The following is a 22728-nucleotide window of genomic DNA, read 5'->3' as shown; positions in this document are numbered from 1 at the left end:
CATCTGTATGGATGGCGCTGGACAGAGAGGGGAAAGTAGACACCATAAGGACCCAGTTGAGATTTGAGCACGGCGACAGACTATTCCACTTGCTGCAGTATCTTGTTAGTCCACAGTGCTCAAAAATGTGACGGTGGTCAGTGGGTGGCTCACAGAGCTGTCCTCTGTAGACTGGACTTGACCCTCAGAAAGATCCACAAGGTGTCTTTTTTTCTGATAAGAAAACTGAGCCCGGCATAGCCTGGTTGACTTGCCCACGGCCATTGGAGCAGCCCACTTACAATCTGATGTAATGCCAGAGATAATCATTTCACAGAGAGAAATGGTTTCTTTGGGGTTATTGTTCTAGAGGCTCCAGCACATGATCGAGTGGTCATGTGATGAGGTAGGAGTGACTATAGGGTACACTGCTCACCTCATAAACCAGGAAGGACAGACAATCAGAGAGAGGAAATTGGCCGTAATTCCAAAATGCCTTCTGGGGGCACATGGCCAATGGCCTAGTGATCTTCTAGCAGACTCTGCTTCCTAAGATACCCCACTTCCCAATAGCACTGACCTGGGGACCAAGCTTTGGCACATGGACCTTCGTGGGACACTCATCTGAACCATTTATTAGTATAGATTAAAGCATCAGAGCCAGGATTTAACAGAGTAAAGAATCTCTACGACTTAAAATGTAGAGTTTCTTGTAGCGCAACACGGATCTTACTCAAGCCATGCTTAGTATGGAAAGGAGAGGCAGGAGGTGTATTCAAGAATTTTTTACTCATGCACACGCCCAAGAATAATGGTGCTTGGAGCCAATTACAGAAAACATGTGAGACATTATGGGAAACGTTCCATTTACAGGTGGGTGAAAGACATTTCAGTAAAAATAGTCAGGCGGAGTGGTGCACCCTGCAATCCAAGTGTGTGGGAGACTGAGAAGAAAGGATCATGAGTTCTAAGCCAGCCTTAGCCATATAGTAAGACACTCTCTAAAAAAAAATAACCAAAAATTATGTTCTTCCCTGGCATAAAGCATAAAGAAGCCCAATGAGGTGTGAAGCTGAGACATTATCTTTAGTAAAACCTCCCAAAGACATTGATGTGAGACTTTACTCTGTATCCTTTCAGTTGGTTTTGTAAAAAAAAAAATTTATTGATTCTTTGTGATTTTGCAGCATGAACCCAGATCCCACTCATCTCCCTGTCTCATCCCTCCACCCTCTGCCCTATGACCTTCCCCCCAAAACAAAAGAGAGAGAGAGAACTTTGGCATGGAAGCTGTAGTGTGGTCCAGTGAGTCACACAGTATACACCTTAGTTCATACATCTTTACTTGTAAGTGTTTTTTCCACTGGATCAATGTGTTATAGCACTATTCTTTTATCCTACTATAGAAAAAGAAAAAAATCTGCATGCATTCTGGAATGACCACAACATGTGCAAATACAGAACTAGAAAAACTCCTCCCAGAACTGTTACATGAGGAGGTGAAAAGCAGACATACAGCAAGAAAGCTGTATTCCTTTTCAAAAAGGATTTATTTACTTATTATGTATACAATGTTCTACCTGCATGTATGTCTGCACACCAGAAGAGGGCACCAGATCTCATTGTAGATGGCTGTGAGCCACCATGTGGTTGCTGGGAATTGAACTCAGGACCTCTGGAAGAGCAGCCAGTGCTCTAACCTCTGAGCCATCTCTCCAGCCCCGGCTGTATTCTTTATATGCCTTTTTTTCCACATCTGTGGACTCATGGACAATAGATCCTTTTTAGTAAAAGGTCTAGACACATTCGACGGTGATACACAGGCAAGAGAGACACTGAATGGTAGAGACCAACGCCTATTATAAAGCCACTGGGTGTAGAGTGAGTTCACCAAGGATGTGAATTGCCTGTTTTGGGCTGATCTATACCTCAAAGGAGTGAGCACACGTGCGCACAGAAGTGTCAAAACACGGTGTGGACAGAGACAACACGACAGGTCCACGTGACCTGTCCTCCAACGTGACTGCTTCTCAAGCTGCCACTCACAGATGCCAAATACAAAACAGGTGCCCTGGACACACCAGGGTTGGCCTCAGGACAGGACTCCAAAAAGTCTGCTTGCAAGGGTGTAGGGTACTCAGTGCTATCCTCCAAGTTCAGCCCAGCAGGCCTGTGGATGATTCACAGGTAGCAATCAGGGCATAGAATAGAAGCCTAGGACTCAAGCCAGGCTAGTTTGTTAGGTTTGGCAGAGATACCCAGGATGAATGGAGTCTCATCTATACAGAAGCCACATTGCACCACAGTGGGGAACCCTGAAAACTCACTCCAGCTGAGGTTTTGTTCCAGATGGACACTTGGCTCATTGACGTGCAGGACAGGCCTAGAGAGATGGCTCAGCAGCGCAGGGCTTGGCTTTGGTTCCCAGGGCACACACGGCTGCTCACACATCTGTAACTCCAGTCTCAGGGAAACCAATGCCTTCTGATCGTCACAGGCACCTCATACAGGTGATATACTCATACATGCAGGTCAATACATACATGGGATAAAACTAGCAAAAGAACCCAAAGGTCTTCTGTTCTGTGAGGAGACAGGATGAACCCAGGCTCTGTGTCCAGCCCCTCTGATCTCCAGATATCATATTTGCAGTCCTTCTTCAGCTGTTCTGGGAGTTGCAAGAAAGAAAGAGGCAGAGGGCCGTGTCACCGAGGCTATCAGAGAGCTTGTCCCACACCTGACATGACTACCGAATGTAGGTGCGGGAAGTGTGGTATACAGTACAGTTGATCAACTATGAGAAAAACCAAAGTTCTGACAACATGATGAACTTTAAAATGGCTAAGCCAAGAAAAAAAGACCAAACACAAAAGGGAGCACATTATAAACCTTCGTTTATATTGAATGCATAGAAACTGCAAGTCCACGAGACAGAAAATGGAGAGGTTTGCTCGTGCTGGTGCTGGGGGGGCACTGCCCAACTCCTGCCTATAGACCCAGGGGATCTCACTCTGGCGATGAGAATTCAAAGACTGTATTATTACGGTAACTCCGCAACCCAGTAAATTGGCTACATTTATTGAATAGAGCACTTAAAATGGGTGAACTTTATGATATGTAAATTATACTTCTCCGAAAATGACTTTGAAAAATGGAAATACGTTCCAGTGCACAGTCGCTTTAAGAGTCTACTATAAAAGGTTAGATTTTTTAAGTGCATCGTTTTGAAGGGTTGCTTTTAGATTCATCAGAAAGTGATTCTTGACAAAGACTTTAATAGCACAGAGTGGCACATACTGCAGATTCCCCAACTGGGCAACTCCTTTGCCTACTACAAAGTCTCTCTCATCTCTCCTAGAACCCATCCTCCCGTTTTTGCCCCCACACAGATGAAGCAATTTCTTTTAAAGTTCAAGAACCTTAAACTGTATCAGTAACCTCTAGTTCTTCTTAAGATGTAGAATTAAAGTTAAAAAAAAAAACAAATTAAGTCCCTCTTCTAGGATGCCAAGGTCACTAAGTGGATGTAGTCCGTTTTGTAAAATTGGTGTGTTGCTTTAAAAATGTCTATTTGTGCATGCTTGCACATGTCTGTGTTCACAGGGGCATGCACTAGTGCACACATCGGTGGGGGCCAGAAGAGGATGCTGGGTGTCCTGCTCAGCCATGCTCCACCTTACCCCTTTGAAACAGGGTCTCTCACTGAACTGCAAGTTTTCAGCTGGGCTAAAACTCCCGGCATCCACCTGGCTGTCATGTCCCCCTAACACTGGGGTTGGCGGCATGCAGAACTTTTTATTTCTTCCCTTCCTCTTTCCTCTCCTTTTCTCCCTCCCCTCTCTCCCTTTCCCCTCTCCTTTCTTCCTTCTTTATTTCTTTGTTTCTTCCTCTCTTTTTATTCTTCCTTCCTTTTTTTTTTTTTGCATCGGTCCCTGAGATTCAAATTCAGGTCTTCATGCCTGCATAGTGAGCATCCTACCCACTGCACCTTCTTCTCAGCCTCACACACGAAGGGTTCTTTATTCTCCTGTATTAGGCTAGGGCTTCCCCAGGAGGCCAGACTTGTTAAGTATGGTGCCCTGCTCATTTAATTACTTTTCAAACATTAGTTGCACAAAGTAGTAGCTTTCACTGTGACATTTTCATAAGTGCATATAAACCACTAGGATCATATCTACAACCCCCTCAATAGCTTTTGATTACAGTTATTTGGCGAGTTTTCATTATATTCAATTTCATATAACATTGGGGGAACTTATTAATCATTTAAGTACTTTTTTTAACATGATATTTGATGGTTGTTCCATGGTATCTTGAATGTTTAACAAGGAATTTCACCATATTTTGTATTTCACATCAAGAGATACACAGAAGAAATTTCTTCAGATTTACTCTTTTGGGGCCTAAGTTTAGATCTCAGCTTTGCTTCTATTTTCTGGGATTCTCTCACTTCAAGTACGTTTCCTCTGGAGTGCTGAGGTGAGAGGCTGCTGCATGGTCACAGGAAGAGGGGCACACCTCTACCTTCAGCTCCTGCACAAACCACTGTTGTGGTCACCTAACCTTAATTCACAATTAATTTCTCTGGGGCTGAAGATGGATCCCAGAGCTTTGTTTGTGCCTGGCAAGTGTCTGTCACAGAGTTCCATCCCCAGGCTCTCAGTTCACACTTTGGTCTCACATAGCACCAGAAGGAAGAAAACTAATGACTGGCTAGGACAGAAATAACCATTTCACCGGACAGTTGTCACTGTTCAAGTAGGCAGAAGTGCTAAGTTCATGACTTGTTCCATTCCACATACACTTCATAGCCACCTGTCATCAACTTCCAACTTCCTCCAATATCCACCTCCTGCCAGACTCTGTCCTCGGAGACTGATGGTGATACTTGGGGTGTAAGTAGCTTCCACATAAGAGGAGATTAGAAGAACAGTCTCTAAGGCTCCTGAGTGCTCGTGTGTGCCCAAGAGTCCATGGCCCCATCGTCCACAGAACACGGTGCCCTGCAACTCTGTCACACAGAATTGGAGCCACTAACACAGCCTGGGGGCTGTGTGGATGCTCAGAATAGCCCACAAGATGCCCAAGGACAATATTCCCTGTGATTTTCCTCTCCCTCTTTTGCTAGCAAGGGAAAAGCTGGGTAATTATTGCTTGTTAATCCCTAATGAAGCCTTTGGTGTCAGAAATGTTTGCATGAAAATCAGGACATGTAAGGACTCTGTTCTCACCCCTTTGAAACATTGATTTGAAGGTAGCAAACTTTTCTAACTTTGCACTTGTCCCTTGATTTCAGATTTGTGTCAGAGATGCTTCAGAAGAACGTAAGTGCATTGTTCAGTTTTCACCTGGAGTACTGCTTTGTTAGCTGTAGCCTCTGCGGCAGATGAGTAGATAGATTACTCTGTGTACCTGTGGCTTAGTCTTTACATAAGAGACATTTTCCCAGAACCTTCACTTGATGACAGTGGACCCAATAGCTCAGCTCAGAGAGGTCAGATTTTTTTTTTTAATTGAAAACATCTGGCAAAGATTGAGTCCCGGGGAGTGGAGTGGGATGGTTTGTTGCACGTGTCCAGTGCCGGATGATGATCTCAGTGAGATCCACTCACATGTGCACTGGCAGGGCTGCGTGGAAGTCTTAGGGGTCTTTTCATTTTATAACTGAGAACCTGTGCCTGTTGATCAGTATCGCTTCACATGATCCAGAAATCGCCTTTCTGGGTGTCTATCAAAGGGAGCGAAGTGGGATGTCTTGGGGAGATGGATGCATCCTACGTTTATCACAGCTGTGTTTACCATAGCGTCAAATATGGAAACAACCTAGGAGTCTATGGATGAATAAAGAAAACTCATTTCATTCAGTTTTCCATTATACGTTTACACAAGAAAACTATACGTACATTTTGTATATACATATATGCATACAAGTGTACACAATCTAAATATGTCTCCCATATCCCATGAGTACGTATGTATACACACTTGCATGTATAATGGGATACTATTCATTTGTAAGAACCATCTTGCTATTTGAGACAGCACCGATGAATCTGGAGTTTATTATGTAAAATTAAATAAACCCAGTTCAGAAGAGGAATACTGCCTGCTCTCATTTGAATGTGCAAACTGAAAAGGTCAGATTCATGGGAACTTCTGGTTTTTGCTTTCCAGGAAAGGCTTGTGGGACACTATCTTTAGACCTCTCTGGGTGTTTGTAAGCACAGTTTTGTAGTCAGAAACAATGATCTGCTTTTGGTGGATTTGATTATTCGCTATTAAACCGTGCTGCAGACTCTATGTTTACTGAGCTTGTTTACAGCTCCAGGGATGTTGTGTGCACCTCTCTTTGGTTCTTGTGCCCTTTGTCTATGTGCAGCATGGAACCCAAGTTTAGTCAGGTATGTGAATTCCATCCCGAGTTCACTAAGCTTTTAGTTAGTGCAAGGTGTATTGGCCAGTTGTCTTTCACAGAAACAAAATACTCGAAGTAAGTAGCTTATAAGAAACAAAGGTCTGCTTTGACCCATTGTTTTGGACAGTTTTAGTCTATGATCACTTGGCCTGGTAGCTTTTAGGCCTATAGTTAGGCAGAACACAATGGCAGAAATTTCAGTCAGATGGTAACTGCCTACCTCATGGCTACCAGGAAGCCACAGTTGACTTCCTTCTAGTTGATTCTACCTTCCAAAGGTTCTGCCACCTCCCCATAGCACTATTAGCCAAGAACCTTCACCCAACATGAGTTTGGGGGGACCTCCTCAATACACAGGCAGGGAAATGCCACCCCCTCACATGTGGTGCCTCCACCCCAGGTTTTATCTGAGGTAACAAGAAGGGCACGCTTCTCATTAGTGATAGCACTTTCTTCTGTGAACTTAATGCTGTAGAAAGTGCTGTTCTCACTCATGAATTGTTTTTTGGAACCTAGAACCTCTGTCTACCTGAATTTGGGGCTTTCCCTCACTATTGAAACTGCAAAAAAATCGTTGTTGTTGTGGAATGTGTGATATGTTCATGATCTCCATATTTTCCTCACGAATTTCTTTTATTATGTCCAGTACTCAAGGGTGAAACCCATAGTGACCCCGCGTTTTTCCCTTTCCTGCACGGAGAACCTGATGAGTAAACTTGGCAACATCGCCAAGACCCATGATCTGCACATCCAGGTAGGCATTTTTCTTTGGTTTGTGCCTCTGTCTATACCTGCTGTAAATCCCAGTCTCCAGCCTCCATCTTTGGAGGCCCCGCCCCTGTGCCCCTTGCCCCTTGACACCTCCCTGAGGAGGGTCAAAGTGACCCACCAAACTTTGACCCTTCCCCAGAAAAAGTCAAGACCACTCCCCCATGCTACTTAAAATGCTCCCCCCAAAATAAACACATGTCGCCCCCCCCCACGTTGGCGGCTTTCCAGTTCCCCCCGGGGACACCCGAGAGTGCAGGAGTCCAATTAAACCTGGATATCTTTTAATTTGGTTTGTTTTGATTTGGCTTGATTGGGAATTTTGCGTCAGCAGAGAGCCCGTGTTAGAAAATATTCCTAACACCTGCAAGATCTCTCAGTGCCTTCAAGCCATCTCTAATAACCTGTAGTTCGCCTATCGAAATCTCCTAGAGTCAAAGAATTTTAGGGCAGGAAGCGCCCTGACTTATGTCTCCAGGAAGGAAGCTCCCTGTCTGGCGTCACCCTAAAGGCACCCTGACTAATGGCACCTAATCCAGTTGATCAGTTGTTTGGGTCAGGAGCCTGAAGTTGTTCTCATCCTCCATATTCTCTGATCTGTCTTAGACAGGCCAAGACAGCTTTATAAAGGATAGCAAGGTCAATGTCAGACTACCCATTTTTGGTACGATGCTCTTAACACATTTCCTTCCTACTTTTATATGATGCTTTCCTGGTGTTCTAGACCTTCATTTGTAGAGGAACCAATTATTATTTGAAAAGGAAAAAGAACTTAATTTCTACCTTACGAAAGTGCATTTAAAATCCTTTTGTTCTGAGCGTCTTAATTTAAAGTTAGGAACAAAAAGTATACCGTCCTTTATCATTAAGTTGTTGCAATTTAGCAATAAAATACTTTTAAAATCTCACAGCTGGGCTAAAATTAGGAGCGCCCTTCCCCCACTCAAGCTTAATTACACACTGAACTAAAATTTCCCCTTTCAGAGCCGACAGTCTTAGAGGGAACAGAAAGTTGGGGTGAGGCAACATATTGATGATCCCTTGCTTTTATTTATTTATTTTTAAAATGTATGTTCATAGGACCCATTTGTATGTCTTCGCCATGATTATTGTTTGTGGCTTCTGATATTTGGACTTTGGATTCAGTCCCCCACAGTTATGTTATGGTGATACAATTCCAAATTTAGATAATGTTTCCACTTTGGGAACAGCATGGTTTATTCTAAGAATGATTGAAAAAGAAAGAAAGAAAGAAAGAAAGAAAGAAAGAAAGAAAGAAAGAAAGAAAGGAGGGAAGGAAGGAAGAGAAAAGAAAAGAAAAGAAGAAAGGAAGGAAGGAAGATGCAAATGATATTAAAAGCTACATAAAAATAAAATGAAAATGACATGTTGAAAGTCTGTCCTTTGGCTGGAGGTGCAAGGCCATTGACAGAGCACTTGCCTAGCATGCAAACCCTGAAACCCTGAGGTCGATCCCCAGCATAACCTGTGCATGGGACACAACACTCAGGAGGTGGAGGTGGAAGAATCAGTAGTGCAAGGTTGTCCTTGGCTAGAAATCTAGCTCACAGACATTTTAGGAAACAGGAGATGAGCTCTGATTAGAGGGATGGATGATATGCATTTATTTGTATTATCCAATCAAAGCACCTGGTTGTTCTTCCTCTTGTGCTACACCCATGCATTTCATGGAAGGACTGGGATTTAGTCCTGACTGTGGGTAGAGTTTGACGTAGGTGCAGCACTGGTTGGAGTTGTTGCTCACTTTTTCTTTTATCTTGCCATGTCTCTTCTTAGCACAGAAAAGAGGCTTGGCAGAGTTGTTTTGCAAGAGTTTGTTGGCTTGAGAATTGTTCCCATCTACTTCCATCACCCTGGGTCTGAAATAATTTTATTTTCTAGAAACTTAGGTAGCTTCCAGTGCAAGACGCTTTGTGTCCCCTCAGATTTCAGGTGCCCCCATGAAAGGTTGGAGTGGCTGCCTCAGACTCACTTGGGTTGTGTGTGATCTCCCATGAGCTCCTTCCTGATGAAAGTGGGATTCTTCAGCTGTCACTTGCACATTATTTAATGCGAAAATATGATTTAGAAGGCCAAGAAAAGAGGCAGACTGAGGCCAGGCCCTGAGCCTAGTCTTCCTCCTGCCTCCAATACATGGAGTTCTGTAAAATTTCACACCTGAAGTATGACTAACACATCTGCATGAGAGATGAAAAATTACTTAACTAGCCCAACGCTTTAATTGCCTGATGAGAGGTGGAAGCTCACAGAAGACAACTGACTTGCTCTAGGACATATAACTAGGCTCAGAATTCAGCTCTCTTTGTTCAGATTTTAGTCTCTTTCTGAGTGACCCATGGATTCATCTTCAGATGGTCACTGAATTCTGATAGGCAGGTTGCTGCAAGCAAGCACTGGGTGCTCTTTGAAAGTACTTACGTTTGTTCTTGCACTAGATTAGAGTTTCAAGACTTGAGGGAAAGGTCTCTCTCTCTCTCTCTCTCTCTCTCTCTCTCTCTCTCTCTCTCTCTCTCACACACACACACACACACACACACACACACACACGGAGAGAGAGAGAGAGAGAGAGAGAGAGAGAGAGAGAGAGAGAGAGAGAGAGAGAGAGCCATACTCAGGATATTTAGTTTTTTTGTCATGTATATTGATATAGAGGATGCATATAATCATTTAAAATTAAACCCAAGTACAGAGTTTCATGTTTTCATCCGTAGTCTCCTATATCAGCAAGTTCAGCAAGCAGAAGCTAGCAATGGCATGCTGAGATAGAAGATATAATGTTAAATATTGTACAAAAAGTGAAAACAATATGTATTTGTTTGCAGAGCCATATAAGTGAAACACGTGAAGAAGTTGAAGTTGTGAAAAACTTATACCCTGGCTACAAAAACTACACAGATGTCTATGATAAAAATAATCTCCTGACAAACAAGGTAAATTCAGTATCATGATATAATGTATAATGATATAAATTTCAGAATCTCAGAAGTAATCACTGTTCTTCAGTACACATGCATTTTCTAAACTAGAGTCAATGCAGTGTGTGTGTATGTGTATGTGTGTGTGTGTTTTGGGTGTATGCATGTATGTGTGTATGTGTAGGTGTATGTGTGTGTCTATATGTTCATGTTTGTGTTTGTGTGTACACGTGTGTTTGTGTGTGCACAGATATATGTATGTGACTATATATGTGTTTGTGTCTACATATGTATATGTTTGTATGTACACATGTGTGTAGATACATGTGAGTACATGGTATGTGTGTATCTATCATCTATATGTGTATGTCTATATATGTGTGTGTTTGTGTGTGTGTGTGTACGTGTGGGCCTGATGTTTCATACCTATCCTTAAATCTAAAATTTCATTGGATGGTAAGAATGGCCTTCTTTCCAATGATGCTTTCGCAGTTAGTACATCAGTGGGCTTTTCTTTGAGTCAGCAGACCCATTTCCAAGGACAGTTCTTTAAAGGCTGTAAAAATGGGTGTGCTGATAACATAGGAAAGTTTGGAAATAACTATCCCCAAGGAATTGGTTAAGTCATAGAATCTACATAATGAGAATTCCATTCAGTGTGCACAAAGATCAAATATGCATGCTTCCACAGAAGAACATTCAATACAGTAGGACATGCAAGTACCTGCGTGTACATGTGAGTTTTCACCTTTAAAACCTGCCCAGAGATACACAGGGAATGTGAAAAGCAACGTTTTAAACTCTGAGGTTTAGAAATTGACTATCTATTACCTCTATAATTAATTAAAATTAATGTGAGTGGCAAGAGACTTCATTAAAGCAATATACCCTTTGGCCTTGGCCTTCTGTGAGATGAACACACTACCTTGAGAGTTTACTGCAACAAGTTGTTTCTTAGTGACTACATGAAAGGAGATAGGAGTGCAAGCGATTGGAAAGGTTAATACTTTGCATAAATAATGTAAATTTTACATCGGAAGTTTGATCCTTCTTTGCATATATTACCATACGATTAATAAATTAACCTTACATTTTCATGTTAATCTTATTTGTGCAAAGGTAGAGAAAGCTTTGTTTGAATAATAATTTTTGCCTGTTGAACTATGCCTCCCAAAGGAGAAAGCAATTGAGTATAGATTTTACATTAAAGTAAAAAAAAAATTAGAGAATTAAATGTTGCTTGGAAACCCACAAATCTTACCAGGATGAGAATTTAGAGAGGTTTCATATGTGTGGCACCTACTTTCTTAAATAAAGTTTACCTTCTTAACTAAAAGCTGTTATGATATGACGTATCCTGATTTCATGTCCATGTCAAGAGCCATGGGTGACTGCATTAAAACTAGTAACAGAAATAAAGAAGAATTCTTTCAGATATGGTGACTTATCCCAAAACTCCCAACAGCATTCCAGAGGCTGAGGCAGGAAAAATTATGATTGTGAGGTCAGCTTGCGCTCTATAGTTCAAGGCCAGCCTTAGCTATATAGAGATCCCATCTCCAAAACAAACCATCTACAACAATTAACCCATAGTTCTTTACAAAATCACATTTACAGCTTCCATGGACTTTTTGAAAGTCCTGATTGGAATACAGACAAGCACCAGCCTACTGGAGGTACATCATACAGATTTAGAAAAGAAAGCAACTTGAAAATTTTCTATAGCAGAGATAATAAAAATTGTAATGTGTTTGTTCACTTTGTCTGGAATTCCTATGCCATGGATGAGCTGACTGAGCCAAAAGAATCAAAATCAAGAGCCAAGACAAGGATGGAGTTCAGTGGTACAGTACTGGATTCGGTTACCAGCACTACAATAAACAAACAAACAAATCGTTAAAATGTACAAATTTGTTGAGACCTTTGTAATATGTATTTGATGCAGGGATTTTTGTCCTTTCAAATAATAGCAACAGTCTTTGCAAAGACCACTGTGGCCAAGCCGTTGCTTCTGTACCTTTTTATAGTACATAGCCATGAGTATTAGTACAAGCATTTTTAGTGGTAAATTCCATGCTGGCTATTCTTCTCTCTAGACAGTCATGGCACATGGTTGTTACCTTTCTGAAGAGGAACTCAACATCTTCAAGGAACGAGGAGCGTCCATTGCACATTGTCCCAACTCAAACTTATCGTAAGTACACAACTGCTTGGTAGATTTATTGATATGTAGTGTAGATGGGCATTTTCTGTTTTCTCGGTTTCTTCTTCTAGGGTCTGTTTCTATACTGGGTTTGAGTAGAGAAGGAACCAGTTAGATGGAGGCTCACCTGTGCTAAGGTGAAGAAAGAAGGCATTTGAAAGAGGGCATTGCTGCAGAGTTCTCTGAAGATCTCTAACTTGCACACACATGCAGCAAGAGGAAGTAGAACAGAGTTTAAAATCAATAACATTCAGGTTTTACAGCTGAGAACAGACTGAAAGAATGCATATTCCAGGGGCATAGTGTGCCCCAGAGTTTAGAAGGGATTTGTGGCTCTAAAGCTCTTGGTCACGCTGCTGAATGTGTTGAGACACAGCTCATATAGGAAAACCCAGGAGAGACTTACTCTCACTTAATTCCGAGAATACGAAAGCTTTATTTGAAACATGTCCTTAATCTTTCTTTATTTGTTAGTTTTCTTTGTTTAGTTTTCAAGACAGGGTTTCTCTGTGTAACCACTCTGGTTTGTCCTAGAACTCACTTTTGTAGAAAAGGCTGACCTTGAACTCACAGAGATAAGCCTGTAAAGGTGTGTGTCACCATCCAGTGTCCTTAACCTTCCCAAAGGTTATGAATTCAATGAATGAATCACTTGAAAGTTATGGCTTATATCTCCAGCAAAAGCAAAAGGTCCATAGAAAGAAAAATGTCATGTCTAAGTTTAGGGAACTTGTGGATAATGTGTTCTAGTCTGTAGATGCTGGGTTAGAAACTTAAGAGTTGTGCAAATAGTGTATTTGGGTGAGAACTGATCTTAGAGAGTACTCCTTGGGAGTCTGACACACAGGGCAGAAGTGAATAACATCAAACCAGTTACCACAGTGGGACCTGGAGTCTAATTCTTCTAGACTCTGCCAGTTATTCATCTCAAGAAGTGATGGCACAGGGACAGTAACACACACTCAGCAATGGCGGAAGTGCTGGGATGACTATGGAGGAGCATCCCTTTTGACTGTCTCCCAACAGGAACAGAGCAGAAGAGGGTAGAACACCTCAGAAAAGAGCTGGAGGTATTAGCAAGCTCAGGGACTTCGTGAATGGCACAGATGTGTGTTCATGGCGATGTAAGAAGAACTCCTGGACACACAGGACATTTCTCTAGTTGTTTAAAAGGTCTCAAAAGTCCCTGAGTTTTGAAACAGGAAGTAAATGCCATGACTTGTCCTTTATCTTTCCCTGGATCAAATGGGATGAAGGTGATGAGGTCCAAAATTCAGATCGGGAGCCCTCTCTCCGAGGTTGGTATCCTTGGAAGCAGCATTTGTACTCTCAGACCCCCATTTCAATGGCTCCATCCTCTTTAGTTGCATCATCTTTGACCCTAAAAGCAGGGAGGAAGAAAAACATGAGGGAAGAATACCTTTCCTTATCAGTCATAATGTCATCGCCAACCTTCTAAAATAAGACACATCCATGAGAGAAAAGCCCAGCAAAGTGCTTCCCCGGAGTTTTATGTGCACAGGACCGTTAAATGAAGGCCAATGGGCACAGAGAGCTCTCCCGTATTTTTTTGCTTTGATGAGATGGAGCATGGCAAACATACAGAAATGTAATTGGACAAAGAGGCTTTGATCTAATGCCAAGTCATTAAGTTGGGATACCCGGGAGGGCATCTTCAGATCTTCTTGATCATTGTGTCATATTGTTTTTCTTCTGTGACTAGGGCAGGACCTCTTCCAACACAGAATCTTATGACTGTCTATCAAACTCCTTCGTGGCCAACATAAGACATAAGGATGGAGGATTAGAATAATCTTATCAGGATTTGTGGCTGACATAGGGAAAAAGGGCAGACATTTTAGTTATTTTATTGCTTTTGGAGCAAACTAGGACCCTATGTATGCTTAGTAAGCACTCTACCACTGAGTTAGACCATAGCCCTGAGAAATTCTGGCTTATATGATTTGGAGACTTGAGGGGAGGAGATCAGAGAGATGCTCTGAGCCTACTTCTGAGGCCCAAAGCATCATACACTGGGCTATTATTTTTGTACTTTAATAGAAATTGCTTCTCTTTTGGGTAATGCATTGTTCTGGATATAGAGGAATGTGATGGTTTTTAATTTATATTTTCTATCATGAAGGAGGAGTTGGCTAGAAAGCTTACAGCTCTATTAGATTCACAGACTAAGTACCAAGCTTAATTCTTAATTCTAATTTTCCATGTAGTTTCCTGCCCTCTACCTTCCTTGCTAATTTGGACACTTGCAAGAGTGACCTCAGGCCAGAAAGAAGGAAGCAGATTTTTATGGTCTTCTCTGCTCCACCACTTTCCTGACCTGATCTGACTGACCATTGGCCTTAGGGCTTAGGAAGAGAATCACAGTTTTTAGTACTATAGCCATCTTTGACAGTGCCTGTATGCTGTTCAGTCACTCGGATCTCCTTGTTCTTGCATTTTCTTTCTCTCCAGGCTGAGCAGTGGCTTACTGAACGTGCTTGAAGTCCTGAAGTGTAATGTGAAGATAGGGCTGGGAACAGGTAAGCAGTCATCATCTGTAGCTGAACTGATAAATCATCATTCTGATGTAGCTGATTTGTAGATATTTAAGCTGTGCTTAAGGAACGTGAGCTTTTTTTGGTTGCTAGGGATGGATGTCTTAATAAGAAACAACAACCAAAGAGGAAGAAGTTTGGAAGTCATTATCCCCACTTCTCAAAGCCATTTTCCCTGGTCATTGTTTCTAAGCTGGGCACTCATGTCTAACAGCTCACAACTGCCTGGTCCAGCTCCAGGGGACCTAACATCTTCTTCTGGCTTGCACAAACACTTGCATTCACATGCACAAACTCTCACATAGACATATAATTTAAAAATAAAACAAATTCTTTTTTAAACATTTTATGGATTCTTTGTGGATTTCACATTATGCATCCCAGTCCCACTCATCTCCCTGTCCTCTCACATCCACCTCTGCCCTAGCAACCTTCCCACAGAAATAATCAAAATTTAAAAGAACAACTGAAAACCAAAACACACACACACACAGACAGACACACAAGATTCTGTAGCGTGTCGCAGTGAGTCACACAGTTTACCCTTTAGTCCATTCATCTTTACTGGTGAGTGAGTCTTCATTGCGATGAGTCATCGGTCTGGTTCGAGGCCTCTGGCTTCTGCTGCGCTATCAATACTGGACCCTCACTGGGACTCCTCTGGATATCCTGTTACTGTCCTGTGTCGGTGGAGGTCCTGCAGTTTTGGATCTGCAGGTCCAGCCCCTTCACATGCTCTAACAGGTTCATAGATGAGGTGGATGTTGGGTGGGCTTAATCATAACCCTGCTTCTGGGCCTGGGTGGTAGCTGGGTTGGTTAGTTTGCCAGTTTTCCCTCATCACTACCACCTGGGTGAGCTCTCCCGTACTGCCCCGGGGAACTCACCCAGTGCAGCAGGCAGCAAGAGGTGGAATCAGTTCTCTTGTTCTCAAGGCCTCAGATCCAGATCACATGCACTCACACTACCAGAACTAGCTCTTCTGCCTTGCTACCCTCTTCCCTTGTTAATCATTGTTTTTCAATGATGCCTAGCCATAACTATATATTTCTATATTTTTCCTTTTTGCAAAAATATTTTGGTAGTGTTTCCCTAAATTCTTTTTCTATCTCAGAAGTCTTTTTTATTGTTTTTATTGAGCTATGCATTTTTCTGCACTTCCCTCCCTTCCTCCCTTTTTCTCCCCTTCTACCCTCTCCCGTGACCCCCATGCTCCCAATTTATTCAAGAGATCTTGTCTTATTCTCCTTCCTATGTAGATCCATGTATATCTCTCTCGGGTCCTCTTCTTCCCAAGGTGCTTTTACCACGGCCCTTATCACAGCAATGGAAACCTAACTAAAACACTCTCTGAGCAATGGTCTTTGGTTTTCTTGGGGACATAGGTCTAGTGATGGATGCCATGTTTTCTCCGTCCTTCCTGCCTTCCTAATGCAGCCCTCTTGGATGCTAGCAGATACATAAGATCTCTTCCCCATTTTCTGTGTGTTCACTTTGCAAAAAACCCAGCCCTAGATGACCCCAATAGTTCCCTTTTCTATGCCTGCAGCTGGGTGTTTAGGAGCTGCTGGAGAGAGCAGTGGCTTACATGTTAAGTTCTGTGCTCAGATTCTAAGCAGCCCTCAACACTGGCAACAGCGATAATTATATTTCTCTAATAAGTATCTGCCTCCTCAATCCCACTTTTCCTCCTAAAACTTTCTATTGGTGCTGAAGTCCTCTTCATTCCCAGCCCATATCCTCTTTCTGTGGATCATTACAAGAGTATAAAAATAAATCAGAAATCTTTGTTTCAGTTTCCACCACCGAGTTTGCATACATTCTTGCTCACGTTTAAGTGCTGTCTCCTGGACTATTGCCATCAATACACAAGCATCTAAAATGTCTCCATTTCGTTCATACTATGTAACTGTTCTCTTGCTCAGACACCCCCTTCAGCTTCCTGTTCCACACTGCTGCCTTTCTTCACAGCAAAACTTCTGTGAGTGTGGGTATCCACACAGCTCGTGCTCTCCCCCCCCACCCCCCCCATCCTGATTCTTGCCCAGCCAGCAAGGCAGCCATCTTGTTCTTCTCGCTGTGACTCACTGCAACCATGATCTCTTTGCTGTCTCTCAAAAGATGCCATTCTGGACCTTTGGAAGAGCAGGCAATGCTCTTAACCACTGAGCCATCTCTCCAGCCTGCTCTTCCAAAGGTCCTGAGTTCAATTCCTGGCAACCACATGGTGGCTCACAACCATCTGTAATGAGGTCTGGTGCCCTCTTCTGGCCTGCAGACATACACACAGGCAGAATATTCTATATATAACAAACAAATAAATAAATATTTTTTTAAAAAGATGCCATTCTGTTGTGACTGAATGCCTCTGTAGTCTACTGTGATTGATACTTCTCCTGGTCCCAATAGCTTACATGGGAATCAGCAAAATTGCATTGAAAAAAAATTATTATTCCTATGTTGCTGGCCTTTCTTTCTTCCCTGAAGGGTTGCTTTCTTTTTCCTGCCTATTTGGAAAAGCTGTCCCCAGAGATCAATAAGTCAATCTTTTTGTATTTCACTTCCCCTCCCCCGCAGGGGATTTTGTCCTCAACTCTGACCTCAGATGCCTCTTAGCTTTTATGTGCATCCCAACTCCTCTAACAAAAAGTTCCCAAGAAAAAATTGACAAAACCTCATGCTTGAGAGCCTCTATTGTTAGAGGCTTTAAGAATTATCACATTACCACTACCTGGTGTGGCATAGTACCTTGGTTAAATAGCAAGTTACCCTGTCCATGGACCTTGATATTTTTGTCTCTAAAATGGAGTTGATAATAGCAGATGAGATAAATACCTTACCTGTTTGTGCTGTGGGATAATACTCTTGTACCCTGTAAAGATTTGTCACTCATTTTGGTTTAATAAAATGCTGATTGACCAGTAGTCAGGCAGGAAGTATAGGCAAGGTGACCAGACTAGAATTCTGGGAGGAAGAAACGCTTGGTCTGCAGTCACCACCCAGAAGCAGAGGAAGCAAGATGAGAACGCTACATTGAGAAAAGGTACTAAGACATGTGGCTAAACATAGATAAGAATTATAGGTTAGTTAAGTTGTAAGAGTTAGTTATAATAAGCCTGAACTAATAGGCCAAACAATTTATAATTAATATAAGCCTCTGTCTGATTATTTGAGTCTGGGTGGCCAGGAAATGGAAGCACAACCTCTGATTTCATGTTTGTGTGGAGGATTGGTTAAGTCAATATTGTGTTGTTCTTGTAATGATTCTTGGTATGATAAAACACTGGTTTGTGACAACTGGCTGTTTAGCATTGCTTTTTAATTTTATAATTGATTCACTTCTTTCTAATTAACAAGAAATAGTTACACACAAAAGACTTGTTATTTATTTGTGTGTGTTCAAGTATTTGGGCTTATGGAGTGTGTGTGTGTGTGTGTGTGTGTGCATGTGTTCACATGTGTATAGAGAGACCAGAGGTCAACCTCAGGTATTATTCCTTAGGCACTGTGACAGGGTCTTTGCATGGGATGTGGGCTTGCCAGTTAGACTTCATGAGTATCCATAAAGTCCTGGTGATCTGTGTTGTGTGTCTCTGCCTTCCCAGTATGCTAACACACACAGCTTTTTACTTAGGTTTTGGGGATCAAACTCAGACCCTAATGTTTGCTTGCATGACAAGCACTTTACTGAGTGACCTGTCTCTCCAGCCCTGATTATTTCCTATTAATGAAGACTAATAATTTAAGTAATAAAATTTGTCAGGGAACCAGATAATCCTACATCAAGACTGTTATTGATAAAGAAAAGCACTCTATTAAAAAAAAACTCCATGCAAGTTTACCTAAGGACATATAAAATGGCTGAATATAAAATTCAGCTGCAATCCAGAATTGCTACTAAATAACCAATTACTTTTGATAATTTCAGTATTTATAGGCAATAATAATCATATAGGCCTACCAGAAATGACAGGAACATTTAAAACTACAATGGATATTTGATTAACTATAAAATGTATTCTCCAATAAAACATGCTATCTTACTTGACATTGCACCAACTCATTTCATAACGTGCATTTTTTCCTGCCAAAAGCAGTGTTTCAATTAATTATGACTAGGGGTTTAATCTGAGTCACTAAAACTCTCATTTCTCATTCAGTGATGCCAACCAGTATGGAAATGCTGCCCATATCAGCTCTGGTTATTTATTGTACTAAGTTTCCAAAAGTTATGCTCATTGTAAAGCTTTCTGAAGAATTATTGTTTTAAAAATTGGCTATTTAATTTTCTAAAGCTTTCATCTAGGTTGAAATAATACTTGGACATTTTCTTTAATGTACGCAATTGTGAGTTTATGTTAAATCGTATTATAAACCTTTCACAGCCATATTTGAGTAATTTTTTAAGTGTTTAAGAAATATCTATCTATCTATCTATCTATCTATCTATCTATCTATCTATCTATCTATCTATCTATCTTTATTAGCCATGTGGATGTTATAGTGGGTTGAGTTGTAGTCCCCAAAAGAAGTCTACCAGAACTTTTAACTATGACTGTATTAGGACTAAAGGTTTCTGTAGATAGAACTAAGGTAAGACTGGCAAGATAAACTTTTTCTGAAATGGGATGGCTCCTGAGCTCAATGATCAACGCTTATAAGAGGCAGAGAGGAAAAGCCACAAAGACCCAAGAGAAAAAGATGATGTGAACATGGAACAGACTGGAGTTACTGCCATAAGCCAAGATCTCCAGGAGGTGTGAGGAGCTGGACTGAACAAATCCAAATTCTTCCTGGAGTTTCTAAAGAGCTGGGGCCCTTGCCATCACTGTCAGTGATGCTGAGTTCTGAAGTCCTGGCCTTGTACAGTCTCCCCATACACTCTGTCATTGAGCCACACTCCCCAGCTAGCCCTGCCAACACTTAGACTTTTGACTTCCAAAACTGTGAGAGAAGACAGTTCTCTTGTGTTAAGTTACAAGATTTGTGAGGTTTTGAGCAATCCTAGAAGCTAATTCTGAAATATATTTGATTTTAATGAAAGGTGGTTTTTAAAAATCAGCAAAGCAATGGATTTTGTTAGAGCATCCTGATGTGTGTATTGTCATTTACCTTGTTCTCGTTTGTCCCCCTCTCATGCCTACTTGCTTGTCCTATTCCTCCCCCTAGTGACCACTTCTGCTTTTATGCAAATGAAAAACTTTGAGTTTATGTAAATGCTGGCTTATACTTATATGTTTACAGGTGAGAACTTTTTAGAAATTGAAAAATAAAATGTTTATCATTAAAACCAGAGGAAGAAAACAACATATATACCTGTTATTCCATCCATCTTCATAGAGTCACGGTTTGGGCTTTGTCTTTCCTACACAGATGTGGCTGGTGGTTACTCCTACTCCATGCTTGATGCCATCAGAAGGGCAGTGATGGTTTCCAATATCCTCTTAATTAATAAGGTGAATGAGAAGAGTCTCACCCTCAAAGAAGTCTTCAGACTAGCCACTCTTGGAGGAAGCCAAGGTAATGACTAGTTTCTTCATCTTTTACACCATGTACAGCCATGCCAATGTATGCCTTTGGCTATAATGTAAAGGTACGCCATAGCGAACTAAGGCAAATCCCAATACCTGCACATTCTTTAATATGTTATAAAAATGTGCCATGTTCTCCTTTGGCATACAGGGACCATGGATATGACTTAGAGCTATAAGACAGCCTGCACCCTATTTTAGAAAACTATTCTTTTTGGGCAACCAGAAAACCTTTCCTTTAAAGTTAACAGAGTCACTTTCAAAAACACTGGCATGCTTCAGATGCAGGATCTCTGGATATTTTTCCCAATTCAAAGGGTTTAAACTAAAGAATTCATGATGGATATGCCTGTTTTAGAAATTTCACAAAGATAGTTTTTAATTTGAGGTTCAGTTCACTGCAAAGAAAAGAAATACCACCAACTATTTCACAGACTAAAAAGACAAAGCTAGGAGTGTTGGGGAAAGGAGGAAAGGATGAGGCAGATTTGTGCCAAGCTGGTTGCTTTGAGGGTTCAGTAGAGTGCGCTGACAGAGCTGAAATTGAGACTTCATCAGAATTATGACAGTGGTGGTGAATGGAGCTATGTGCTTTCCTGTTTTCTACTGTCTATACAGAGGTCATGTGGCCTGTTGGGATGAGAGTTCTTCTCTGCTTCACTATTCAGATACTACTTTTGGAGGGTCTAGTTTTATGTTTGCAGAAACCATCCTGGCTAACAAGGACATCACAATGATTCAGTAGCAACTTTGACTCCTGTTCACTTCTGTTCGTAGCCCTTGGTCTAGACAATGAGATTGGAAACTTTGAAGTTGGCAAGGAGTTTGATGCCCTCTTGATCAACCCCAAAGCATCGGACTCTCCTATTGATCTGTTTTATGGGGATTTTGTTGGTGATATTTCTGATGTAAGTAAAAGAAAGTAAAGTAAAATGCCTTTTTGTCATTTGGGTTTTTTTTTTGAGTGGGTGGAGGGATCCATTTTTAAAACAGTCATTATTAAAGTGACATGTATTCGTTTAGTTTATTTATAAGAAATGTGTTAATGTTTTAAAAATTCTTTTATTCTTCTATTATTAGAGTAAATTTCTGAGAAATAGGCTTTATCTCATTCATTTAGTTATATTTTTCTTCTTTGATGCACTTTTTGAAGTATTTGCATCATTTGTATGGAGTTCTTTGATTTATGTGAGACTCTACATCTGACAATTTCAAGGTTGTTTGCCAAGAATATTCCAGTAACAGGTGGAGAATGGTGAAGCACATCTTTAATCCTAGCACTAAGGAGGGGAAGTCAGGTATATCTTCTTGAGTTCGAGGCCAGCCTGGTGTACATAGTAAGTTCCAGGACTATGTTGAGACCCTGTCTCAAAAACCAACAAATAGATAATATTTTAGTAAGGATAAACATTTGTTAATAGTAGTCTGGGATTTTTGTTCATTTGCTTACTTTGGGTTTAGGTTTTCATTTATTCATTTGGTTTTGGAAAGACAACTTTTTATGAAAATGTAAATTTGTCATTAAAAAATAGATTTCAATTTCTGGATTTTGCCAATGGAATTTCCCTGTGAATCTCATTTCTGAATGTATCAAGTACTGTTTCTCACCGCATTTATTTTCCATTTTAGGCTGTTATCCAGAAGTTCCTCTATCTAGGTAGGTAGACATGCTTCTGGGCTATAAACACTTTTTTTTTTGGTTAAGACTCTCTCTTCTAGGTACATTGCATTAAACTCTATGGATGTTAAATTGTGCTAATTCATTTTTTAAACAGTTCTCAGCACTGAGCTTGCACTATAGCACAATGCCTAGCAATTCCCCAAGAACATACTTAAGTCCTGAGCTGTGACATAGAGGGGAAGAGAGCTTTTGGTCAAGCCCTCTTATGCTCCTTCTGTGCCCCCAACCTCCCTATCCTGGGACAGAACTGAACCCACAGCCAGAGTTCTAGTCCCAGAGGCATAATTAGATCAGGAGAGCCCAAAAGTAGCCTTCCATCCCTTTGTGTGAGTTCAGTGCTGGGTGAAGTTGAGCTTCTCGAGGGCACATTCTGTAGACTGCTTATTTCAATGTGCTAAGCAAGAATCCAGGAGTAAAGATAGGTATGCCTTTTCTCCTGGGACTGGAAATGCCAACCAGCTCCTTCAGCAGAAATGTCAGAGATGGGGCTTATTGAACACTGGTGCATTTGCACCTCAGAGACAGAATGGAAACCCCAGTCCACAATGAGCTATGGTGTCATCTCTTAACCAAGTCATCCCAAGGATATTATAAATGATCTGGGAAAAATAGAGCTTTTTTCTTTATGCTTGTGTTTCTTCTTTGAAAAGTGTTTTGCTT

The 22728-nt window shown here is 41.3% G+C and overlaps 1 protein-coding gene across 1 annotated transcript in view; it reads left to right on the top strand.

The window, feature by feature from the left end:
• Nucleotides 1-22728, top strand: part of Gda (guanine deaminase) — a 61607-nt gene that overhangs the window by 34770 nt on the left and 4109 nt on the right. Inside the window, exons 6-13 of the mRNA XM_075973670.1 lie at nucleotides 5276-5303; nucleotides 7041-7148; nucleotides 10006-10113; nucleotides 12195-12292; nucleotides 14774-14841; nucleotides 20230-20376; nucleotides 21165-21295; nucleotides 22017-22044. Coding sequence (XP_075829785.1) covers nucleotides 5276-5303; nucleotides 7041-7148; nucleotides 10006-10113; nucleotides 12195-12292; nucleotides 14774-14841; nucleotides 20230-20376; nucleotides 21165-21295; nucleotides 22017-22044 — 716 coding nt within the window. The remainder of the gene's footprint in view (nucleotides 1-5275; nucleotides 5304-7040; nucleotides 7149-10005; nucleotides 10114-12194; nucleotides 12293-14773; nucleotides 14842-20229; nucleotides 20377-21164; nucleotides 21296-22016; nucleotides 22045-22728) is intronic.

This window comes from Microtus pennsylvanicus, chromosome 5 (assembly GCF_037038515.1).
Source record: "Microtus pennsylvanicus isolate mMicPen1 chromosome 5, mMicPen1.hap1, whole genome shotgun sequence".
Taxonomy (NCBI): Eukaryota; Metazoa; Chordata; class Mammalia; order Rodentia; family Cricetidae; genus Microtus; species Microtus pennsylvanicus.
The sequence above is the reverse complement of the archived record's forward strand: the minus strand, read 5'-3'. Positions and strand labels throughout refer to the sequence as shown.